At 41.6% G+C, this 11,072-nt stretch overlaps 1 protein-coding gene across 3 annotated transcripts; it reads left to right on the top strand.

Moving 5' to 3' along the window:
• Nucleotides 1-276: 276 nt before the first annotated feature.
• ido1 (indoleamine 2,3-dioxygenase 1) lies at nucleotides 277-3,172 on the top strand. Of its 3 annotated transcripts, none has more exons than XM_038704041.1 (10): nucleotides 277-549; nucleotides 1,068-1,212; nucleotides 1,285-1,404; nucleotides 1,521-1,639; nucleotides 1,750-1,764; nucleotides 1,861-1,960; nucleotides 2,088-2,205; nucleotides 2,285-2,336; nucleotides 2,441-2,589; nucleotides 2,679-3,172. In XM_038704041.1, exons 1-10 carry the CDS (start codon nucleotides 509-511, stop codon nucleotides 3,074-3,076), a joined length of 1,257 nt encoding a protein of 418 aa, XP_038559969.1. In that variant the 5' UTR covers nucleotides 277-508; the 3' UTR covers nucleotides 3,077-3,172. The 3 variants fall into 3 exon arrangements, with proteins under 3 accessions (XP_038559969.1, XP_038559970.1, XP_038559968.1); XM_038704042.1 differs by having other exon boundaries at nucleotides 278-549; nucleotides 1,121-1,212; XM_038704040.1 differs by having other exon boundaries at nucleotides 280-549; nucleotides 1,117-1,212.
• Nucleotides 3,173-11,072: the final 7,900 nt, after the last annotated feature.

Below are 11,072 nucleotides of genomic sequence, written 5' to 3'. Positions count from 1 at the left end.
AAAAAAAAAAAAAGGTCTGCAGCAGTATATTTCAATAGGAGTTTGTCAAACGGTGACATAACATGATAACAGTGGATGTCCCCTTCTTAATGATTCACAAAGTCAAGCATACTGATTTGCCAGACTTTACTTTAGAGTTGTGCAACAGCAGAATTGAGGGATAAATGTTGTGTAAGCAACTGCAAATATTGTTGACAATAGCTTTAAAGTGAACCCTGTGCCAAAGTCCAGACAGGTTGGGGTCTCTCACCCAGTCTCTTCAATCTGCATACAAATAACATGACTTTACACTTTCAACTTGCATGTAGTGCATACATCAAAGTCCAATTTTGTGCACAGATGATACACCAGTCCTTCCCAATAACGTCTGTGGGGAGCAGATGTGTCCAAATACCATCTCTTCAACCATTCAGATAATCGGATCGTTTCTTTTTGTGTGTTTCTGTCAGTTTCTCTATGGCTGCTGCTGAATCCGACTCCAAATCTCTTTTCTCTCTGGACTCCTACCATGTCTCTGAGGAGCTTGGCTTCATCCTCCCTGATCCTCTGGTAGGTGAAAAGCCCTCTGGATAAGTTTACGTCTCTACCTCTTCACAGTTCTTACATTTCATGTTATAAACAAGCTGTCATAATGAAATAGACCCATTGTCAGAAAACCTCAGTCTCTGAAATGGATTCAAAACTTGAATTTAAGTCTAACATAGGCCGTCACTTCACTGAAACTAAACTGAATTCACAATAAATGAATATGGTGCTAATAGTTTAGCAGTTATAAAACTGTGAACTCATGGCTGGTGATACTGTGAGACCAAGTGACTGAGGGTAGTTAAAATTTGGCATTCTTTGTGTTTTCATTGTGTCATGAACTGTATTCCCACAGCAGAATGTGTTTACAAAATCACATTTGTTTAAACACTCTGCCAAGTCCGGGGTCACTGTTCATGTAGCAACATAAAACAATGAAATGCAAATTTAGGTAAGGCTTTAAAAGTCAAAATGAAAATGTCTTAGATTGTCCTATCATTTATACCCTCATGTCTGTGTACTGTTCTGTTTCATTTCCACTGGCCAACATTTTCTTATGATACACACGGTGCTCCAACTGGACTTTCAAAGGAAGAGCTCCCACCGTATTACCAGCCATGGATGGATATTGCCCTGCGAGTCCCAGAGCTTGTGCAGTCTCACGAGTTGCGCTTCCATGTCAACAAGGTAAGTGAGGACAATAAACCGACAAAGACATTTGAAAAGCCATGGTTCAGTGTTGATACTCTGTCTGTCCAGATGCCGCTGCTGAGCAGCCAGTTTCTGCAGAAACACCGGGAGTTACGGCTGGCCCACCTGGCCCTCAGCGTGATGACCATGGGCTACGCCTGGCAGGAGGGAGAGAACAACCCAGTTGAGGTTATATTCTTTTTATCATAATGACTCTTTCCTTCCCTAAGTATCACCCTGTCTACTTGCTCTACAATCTACAATTTACATAAATGACTTTCCATCTTCAATAATCTTCCCCTAAGATGCTGCCGCATAACCTGGCCGTTCCATACTGGGAGGTGTCACAGCGCTTAGGGCTTCCCCCAATTCTCACCCATGCAGACGCTGTACTGGCTAACTGGAGGAAGAAGGATCCAGAGGGGTAAGGGGCCACATATCTACTGCATGTGGTTTGGTTGTGTACTGAACAAGTTTCAGGTTTAAACCTGTTCTCTTGATTTTTCATGTTCATCTAAATGTCTCCCCTGCCAGACCTTTTGACGTGGAGTAAGTGCATTTTCACTTCAATTCTGCTCCTCTCCACATAATGTACTATATTATTCTGATGTATGCAAAGGATGTTGTTTTACTTGCATCATACAGGAACCTGGCGCTGCTGGTCAGCCTCCCAGGTGGAGACAGTGTTCGAGGTTTCTTTATGGTTACTCTGCTGGTGGAGCTGGCAGCACTCCCAGCACTAAGGGTGATAATTTGATACAATATGTACTTTTGAAGAAAATTAATCATGTTTGAATTCTTGACCCATTCCCATTCTAACAACAATTAAATCAAGGACATATCTGACAAAGCCATCTCAATCTGTGTTGCAGAACATTCCCACTGTGATCAATGGCGTCAGGTGTGGCGACACTGAGGCTGTGGCCAGAGCCCTGGAGGATATCAGTCAGTCATTACAGGATATGACAGATGCACTCAAACTGATGCATGGTAATCAAGCAAACATACCTTAAAAGTATCCATATCCCCCTAGCAACAAGTATATTTGATTAAAGTGATTTTTCTTAAGTATATGTGGAGCCTTCGATCTTCTATGGCATTATGAGGATCTACCTGTCTGGGTACGGAAATCTGTTTTTGTTTTTATTTGACTAATTATTAATTTATTTGTAAAGTGAAACAATGTTTTTGAATTATGTGTTTGTGTCCATGTACATATGCATAGGTGGAAAGACAACCCATGTATGCCAAAGGGGTTGGTTTATGAAGGGGTCCAGACGGAACCAATGGAGTTCTCAGGTGGGAGTGCTGCACAGAGCAGCCTGCTGCACTGCTTTGATGAACTTCTAGGAGTCAAACATGAAGCAAAAAGTGGTAAGATGGCTGATTTTCCCTTTGATTGATTACAACAGTGCCAGAGAGGAATGAGAAGGACTGTTTGTGACAACACTGCCCTTACATAGGTGCCTTTCTAACCCGCATGAGGAACTACATGCCACCTGCTCACAAGCAACTGATCCAGGACATCTCGTTGCAACCCTCCCTAAAGAGTTTTGTCCAGCAGCAGGCTAGCGAGGGGCTAAGCGAGGCTTTCCAGCAGTGTGTCACAAAACTGTTGGCTTTGCGCAGCTACCACATCAATGTTGTCAGCCGTTTCATCACTGTACCCGCTGCCCGCGCCCGACAACTTCGTAACCAGAGCCAGGATTTAGAGGCGGAGACGATTGGCACAGCACCCACGGCATTGGAGGAGAGGGGCACTGGTGGCTCTTGCATCATGACCTTCCTTAAGACTGTTAGAGACCAAACAAAAGAGGCCTTCCTGCCTGAGACAAGCAAAGAAATGAATCGCCACAGCTGATGTCAACTACATCACATAAAACAGGCAATAAATCACCTCTCTGATTGCTTAACACACTATTTTATGTCATTAAAAGTGCATTTTGGCAGAATAAGAGTGAGAATCCTCTGTTGCTTGTCTGACATGTATTTTTGTTGTGTCTGTGAACAAACCGCATGAGTGATACCCATAATTCAGTCCAAACCATAATTCAAAACCATTACTGTTACTTTCCATTAAATTCAACCACTAACTCCTTCTTTTATCTGAACTGGAACGTGGAAAATGCATCAGATGTCTGCTCCATACCCACATACTGTACTGGACATTTGGACATTAGACAACTTCAGTCACTACTAAATCCCCTTACTTTAAAAAAAAAAAAGTGATTTTGAGGTTCATTTCAAATATAGTTTAGAAGAGGGTTTGCCTTCTGTTATTTTGAAAATGTAGCAGCAGTTATCAGTATTTAGTTTTATCACCCACTGAGGTTACTGGCACTGGTTTAAAAAGTAAATAATGTCGAGAAGTTTTCAGCTATAAAAAAATTATCTTGTGAAATACCTAGTGAAACCATGGCGTGTGCACCAAAGGCTTGCACACCACAGATTTAGCCTTGTCACAAACAAAACTGACCTGATGAATTAAAGTGTTCATCATTAATAATAGTCATCTGAAGATGTGTGAAACCCACACCTGCTAAAATCCTCCTGACACACTAAAGCATCAACAGGCTGGAACCTGATCTTTCCCTCACAGAAAATAATCAGCCTTTGTTGCGTCTTTACTCTACAGGGCGTCCTCACAATGGGGTTGTCATGTCGATGCACAATGCACAATGAAGTGCAGAGATGCATCACTTATCAGAGTGGTTACCTCAGCACTCCTGCCATCCTCCTTCAGCCCACATCTAGCCCTCACATGCCCCGCTATACTTCCTGGACTAAGAGTGTGGAAAACCCAGAGCAATGAAGGGATGGATTGTGCCATGAATGGCCCACGCTGTGTAATCCTCACCTTTCCTGGCTTGTCTCCACTGGTGTTTCATTACAATAGCGGCCTTGCAAGATCAGATAAGGGAGACGATGTGGCAATTAGACATGACAAATCCCCCCAAACTGAGCAATCTACTTTATCTTGTCCTCTTTCTTTTCACCTACTGGGTAGCAGGGAAGCCAATGGAAGAGCAAATGAGAGAGAAAACAATTATACAGGCTGACATTTGCTTTTGAGAGTGTGCATGAAAAGAGACGTTTCATGGCATTTTCTTCAGATTGATGCACACACCAAATACATAAAAAGTGTGTGTCCCAGCAGTCACTGGGTTTGTTGTCATTCATGATTTCATTCACCGCAAACCATTCACTAAGACGTTTTTCACAACCTGAGAAGATGTTTGTAAAACATGACAGGAAGACCAGAGTTGAGGAGGTGAAAGGTGAACAGAAACTACGTAGGGATGAAGAGAGTTGGGTGGCGAGGAGGACAAATAGTGTGTCCACATCTCACAGTGATCTGATTAGAGTCTTCTTCCACAGCCAAAGCAAATAATCCCCTTCCTTATTGCCTGACTGTGGAGGACTCCCTGACAACCCGGCAGTAAACACAGGCCATCTCTAAGGATGTCTTCATTGTGTAGTTGGGGCTGGGCTGCTGAAGTTTCACCTCATATCACAACAGTGGCTAGTTTCAGAGTAGGATACACATGAATCATTTGTACTGCACTGACAATGCTGTGAGGTGTATTACAAAATAAAAGTGTGTAAGTTTTTTTCATTGTAAAATAATATTTTGGCTTAAATGTTTCAAAGCAATCAACCACAAAGGTTCTGTATTTGCGTACGTACTTGCCAAGCAAATACTATCAAGAATCAACTGTGCAAACTAAATCAGTTATTTTCCTCACGCCAAAGGGCATCTGGAGTCACTCTTGTTTTCTTGAAATCTACTGAAACATCCATATTCCATCGGTCAGAGCCAACAGGATTACAGGCGTGGGTTCTCCTTTTGGTTAGACAATCGGATATCTGTGCCTTGGTGGTTAACCACAGGATATCCTGGATTCTGTTATTTCAAAAACGAATTTATGATGCAGCTGCTTACCTCAAACCAAGCAAAGCCAGGACCTTTCTCACCGTGTGAGTGAGCAGCCGCGATGACCGCAGCTTAGGATTGATTGTCTTTGGCATGCACATGACGGGTGTAGCATGGGAATTATTGTCTGTACAGTAGGTGACTCTGGGCGTTTTGCCACTTTGTACTAATCAGGACTTCACAATCTTTGTCAAACATCTACACACCCACAGGTCAGATACATCTTCATTATTCACTTACTGATCAGTTTGGACACACCCGAACCTTATTTAGATCTCTATATACCCTAATCATCATCAGTCATCACCACACTTTCACCACCATGTTCAAAATCTGTCTATAGACACTTAAGGTTTAGTCACACTAATGCACACTTAAGACCAGATACTCATGAGGAACTCATCACCCCGATTCCCCCTCCCGCAGGATAGCCATTTAATGGTCCGAGTAAAAGAATTTAAACAAATATGTGTCAGTTCACCCCATGGGCAGGTTTTCTTTACCTACAGTTTTCCTAACAACCCCTAATGCCATGATCACCTCCAGACTGGTGAATCATCCCTTCTATAGTACCTCCATTTGGAAGGTTTCCATAGAAGCTTCTCTAAACACAAGCAAACGTAGCCAACATTCGCTGTGTTGTGGGCTTTCAGACCTCACTTTTCTGCCTACTACTAGTCATCGTTAAACAGGACATCAAGCTCATCTTTCACCTGCCCAGCCTTTTAAATTATTTTTTTACACCCCAGCTCTTTTTTGTAGATCACTCGAGTGTTCTGTTAGAGCAGGTTAAAGGCTTTTGATGAGGTCATCTTACAGCAACTTTACCACTTCCTCCCCTGATTCGACTGAAATGACATGCCCACATGAAAAAAAGAAAGACTGTCACGTTCAGCTTGAAAGGCTGCTTTTTCAGGTGTAGAAGTAATGCTGTTGCTAGTGTTGATGAGTTAGCGCAGATGACGTCACCCACTTGACACATTGCAGCCTTTCTTCTTCCAGGGAAAAACTTGGGACATTCTGGCCCCTATGATCGAGATACTGCGTCATGCTGTACAACAAAGATATGCTTTTGGCTTTCCATCTGATGGACAGTTACGTTTCCTCCTTACAGCCCTGTGAGTTGCAGTGTTTAGCGGGATAACTGTTGGAGACTGTCTCCATGTGTCAGTTCAGATGACTCTGTTGTGCGAGTTTTGATGAGTCACCTGTGTTTTCCAAGCCTACAGCCATGCTAGTGGCTCTGTATGTAGGCACAGTGGTTCTTTGAGCTGAATGTTCACAATGATAATGTTAACATGCTTAGCAAGTAGAATGTCTTTTGTCTGATGGCTAAGTTTAGCGTCATAGCAAGCTAACATTTGCTAATTAGCACTACTCAAAAACTACAGGTGAGACTGATGGGACTGTCATTAGTTTTGCAGGTATTTGTCAGAGGATCACCAAAGCCATTAGGATACATACAAGCTCTCACTTATCATTGCACACATTACTCCAATGACATCTCAGAGACTCAAACATTGGTACTTTTATAAAGCCATTCTGGGTAAACTACCATCTTATATTTCCACCTTAATTGAACAGAAATCTTATTGTAGCTATTGTCTAAGATCACAAGATCTGTTCTTGTTGTCAGTTCCAGGTGTACGGACGAAACTGGGAGAAAAAGCTTTCATGTGCTCTGGTCTCCTCACTTGAAACGCCCTTAAAAAAAGACTTGAAACTAAAGGAATTTGTCTCTATCTCATACTTTAAATCAACTGCAAGTACAATGATGACTGTTGCGGCTAGTACTTGTCAGTATGTGTAGTTATTTTAAAGTTATCCTAATTATTTGATGTGGATATGTATATCTTATATCTTTTTATACTGCTGTCTTGGCCAGGTCACCCTTGTAAAAGAGATCAGTGATCTCAGCGGGTCTTACTTGGTTAAAGATGGGTCAAATAAAATGAAACCAAATTGTCATGGGGCCATGAATAAAATGAATTTCCAAAGAGTCTCCCTTCCAAAAATGTTGTTCTTTTGTTTTTTTGTGCTTCTCTTTGTCTTGAACACTTTAGACTGGCTCTTTTTCTGTGTTCAAAAACTTTGAAGAAATACTTGTACTATAGTGACCTCCAGCCCAGCCAGCTTATCGACCTGTCCCCATTTCACTCATCTTCGGGGGAAAGATTTGGCCTCTTTCAAATAAATACACTTACGCAATAGACCTTGTGTTTTTCACTTTCATATATAGGCTACTGTGAAATGTGCTTTGACAAGGTTAATGAAACAAAGAAATGTGGCCACTGCACACTGTAACCCCATTGATCTGCTTCATGCTTTCATTGCCGTCTTGCTTTGTGGTAGCTGTTGGCCAGACAGTGAATTCAAGAACAACAGATATTTTAACACATTATGAAAAATCTGTGAAGAACTCCAGATTTTTTATACTGTCAGTAGTATCTTCCTTAAACTCTACACTGTGACTTTTGAAAAGTAAAAAGAGGTTAGAAAGAAGTTAGGAGAGATTTTAAAAGTGTTCACATTCACTTATTGTTTTGTGTTATTGTGTTTGTAATGTACTGTATGTAATGTGCGCTTTTAAGGTTTGTTTTTGGATGTTTAGATGTATGTCCAATAACAAATAGTCATTAACACAAATTTCACTCAACTTGAATTACTGAAAGACAAACAGCAGCAGATCTTTTAGAAGTACACACTTCTACTAAATGATTTTCTATGTGCTATGGGTCCCTCTAATTGAACTGTAGTACAAATGAGAAAAGAACTTCAGCGCAGTTAGAGCCACACTTTGCAGAAAGACCAAAATGCCCTTACAATTCAGCTAGACTTGCTGAATAGTTTCCTCAGAGACCTCAACCACACATTTTAAATCAGATTTTGATGGCAGCTAGAAGAATACATGACATTCAGATGGCTTTCCTCACAGGATTAGCAGAAGCACACACGTCACAGCCTTTTGTCTTAAAGGTTAACACAACTTTGAGCTGTGTGACAGGGAATACAGCTCAACCTCTCACCACAGCTGACTCATGACTGGCCCAGCCAGGTGCGAAACAGACAATTGTGCAATCCCACACACACACTCCCAAACGTGCACACACACAGACGCACACACACACATGCAAATGCGCTTAAATACGCAAACACACGCCATGCCCAAATGAGCACACATGCACGCACGTGCAGACACAGCACCTCATTCCCTCTGACCTGCAGACAGAGATACCTTGTGTGTGTTTACTCCCACTTTCCCCACTTGGCTTTCCACTCATGCCACATAGCTATTGTCCCCCTCCTTCTCGCTCTGCTGATTGACTTCCTCTTCCTCTGAGTAGTCGCTAATGTCACCTTGCCTGCTGGCGCCCACACACTCATGTTATCAACAGCTTCTCATCCGGGTTACAAAAATACAGGAAGTTCCCCCGGGGGTCTCCTGCATGGAAAAGAAATGTCCATCTCTCCCTGTCACACACTCACATACATTCCACCTACATACAGAGACACGCTGCATGATAAGGGGTAAATTAGACAGTAGGTGTTCGAAGATAATACCAGTAACCGCCGGATCGAGATAATATTTGCACTGGGATTTCCACACCTCCATATTCAATACCAACATAGACATGAGCTTTTCCACAGGTTGAGTGACAAGCCAAATATGTAACAGAAATTAAACACAGTTATACAGACCAAAAAAAGGCAAACACAGGCAGGTCAGATTTCATATAAATTTTCCAAGCAGTGAAAATACAAGTGCTGTAATTCATGACAAACAAAAATTGGGGCTGTTAATCAATGGGCAGCGGAGAGAGGCTTTCTTTTCAGAACCTGCTGCAATTCAGTCATGGACACTCTGTACTGCAATTTTTGGACACAGTCTAGTTTGCTTTTTCTGCATGGGATAGAGCTAATTAATCCACATTGGCGATGGCTTACTGATGTAAGAAAAGGGGGGGAGGGGGGTTCCTTTGGAGTGCAGCTACCGAGAGATGGAATGAAAATCCCGCAATAGTCGTCTAATCCCAAACTTCCCAGTAAAAACATTCCACTTCCTCCCAGGCGAGATCCGGACTTGTTCGCATGCAGAGCTGAGGCAGGCAGAGGGTGGGCTGCTCCAACCAGAGACAAGCCAGGAGACAGACAGGGTCAGGCAGATGGGAGGAAAGGTCAGGTGCAACTTACAGGCCTGGGGAGACCACTGACATGAGGCGCTTCGCTGCTCTTCCATTGTACGGAAGATCTGTTAACAAAAGCCTTGTGCTAAAGAATACTTTTTTTTATCAAATTAGTTGAATATTATTGTGCTATAACTCAAGATGGGAGACGATGCTTTAAGGAATAATTTCTATAGTTTTCTAAAGTGTTTGATGAAGACCTCCAGTGATCGAACCATGTTTGCTTTTTTCCTTCTAGTTAATCCTGCTGTTTCCCGTTTTTCCAAGGGCATCCAACACATTTTTGATCTACAGTTGAATATACAGAGCAAACAGTCATCTCCTTTCCCGAAAAACTGTGAGCTTTTTGTGCATTCAATAACGCTACAATGCAAAAGTGTAACAATTACACATTATAAACAATCAGCAGCGTTCACTTACCTGCTCTTGCTTTCAGGGCGAATAGTTTTGTTCATTGATTGTGCCCACAACACTTGAAGAAAGCCAAATACTGTGCTTGCATCCCAGAACATTTGTTTGATTTTAAGACTGAGGAAACCATGTCTCTACTTTATAACCCCCCTGTGAGAAAGATTGCAGTTGGGTGTCCTTGGTGAGCTCCTGGTTGGCTGTTCTAAAATGTAGAGTTGGATACATTTAGTTGAGAAGCTGAAGCATATTAAGCTGATGGGTTTTTCTTACACCTTTACTGTTTCATTATTATGCTGTTTTGTTCACTGTTTTTTAGGTTACCATTGCATCTGCTGTTTATTATTTTGTTAAGTAAAGTTTTGGCTTTTGTATACCCCTAAAACTTACTGTATCACGTGTCAAATGTGAGTCACAGGGAATGTCTGTACCAGATTTCATGGCAATCCATCCAATAGTTGTTGAAATATTTCAGTCTGGACCAACATTGTGGACCAGCTGACAGTCCAACATCGTCATCCATGGTCAAAAAGCAATGGTCTGGTTTGGTTGTCTTGGAAACTAACATCACTACATATACAATTGTTTTGCTAATTGTGTGAGGATAATGTCTTACAATGAATTAAACAGACATAGTGGTTGATTAACACGACAGCCATTATATACTGTAGCTGTTCATCTGAACTGAAAAGCTTCATACATGGGTCTTGACTGGTTCATGTAAGAGCACATTTAGACCTTTTGTCCTAACCTGAGGTCAGCCCTTTGCTGCCCACACAGCACGAACTTACTTTGCTCGTGTCTGCTCCCAAGGCACCGTGTCCTGAAAAACTGTATTCATGAAACAAACTATTACAATTTGTTCTGCCAAAACTTGTTCACCTAAGCCAAAAACAACTAAATTTAGATTTAAGACCTTGTACTTTCTGCCATGTAATTTACAAAATTGGGGAAGCCAATATTGTTAGTTTCCGCAGTGAGCTTAATGCAAAACATATAAATAGATGCTTGCCAAAAGTACTTGTTCAGTATTTTCATGGATAAAATTAGTTTCTGAGAACTAAAATATTTTTCAGTGCAAAAATCAGGAAACCCCAAAAATATTGTTCCAGCTCTTGGAACCTCTTATGTGGTATCATCTGGATTACTATTGTGGAGTGCAAATATACAGTAGTAGAGCGAAAAGTTCTTTCTCATTTCTGTTGTGTTATTATATAATCTAGTCTGCTGCCATATAATCAAATAACTGTGCTTGTTTTAAACACTCTGAGAGGGTCTTTGTGCTCATGTATTTATTTTACCCATTATATGCACAGCTGACACACAGGACC

This window comes from Micropterus salmoides, unplaced genomic scaffold (genome assembly GCF_014851395.1).
Source record: "Micropterus salmoides isolate LMB-PRFRI ecotype aquatic unplaced genomic scaffold, ASM1485139v1 Ms_hic_scaffold_7, whole genome shotgun sequence".
NCBI lineage: Eukaryota > Metazoa > Chordata > Actinopteri > Centrarchiformes > Centrarchidae > Micropterus > Micropterus salmoides.
Note: the sequence above shows the minus strand (reverse complement) of the source record. Positions and strands in the feature narration are given on the sequence as shown.

Bases quoted from the DNA above. Each gene is read 5' to 3' on its own strand.
- ido1 (XM_038704040.1), top strand. From the start codon at position 457: ATGGCTGCTGCTGAATCCGACTCCAAATCTCTTTTCTCTCTGGACTCC. The intron at 2,337-2,440 runs GTACGGAAATCT...ACATATGCATAG, and splicing joins ATGAGGATCTACCTGTCTGG to GTGGAAAGACAACCCATGTA. The intron at 2,590-2,678 runs GTAAGATGGCTG...GCCCTTACATAG, and splicing joins CAAACATGAAGCAAAAAGTG to GTGCCTTTCTAACCCGCATG.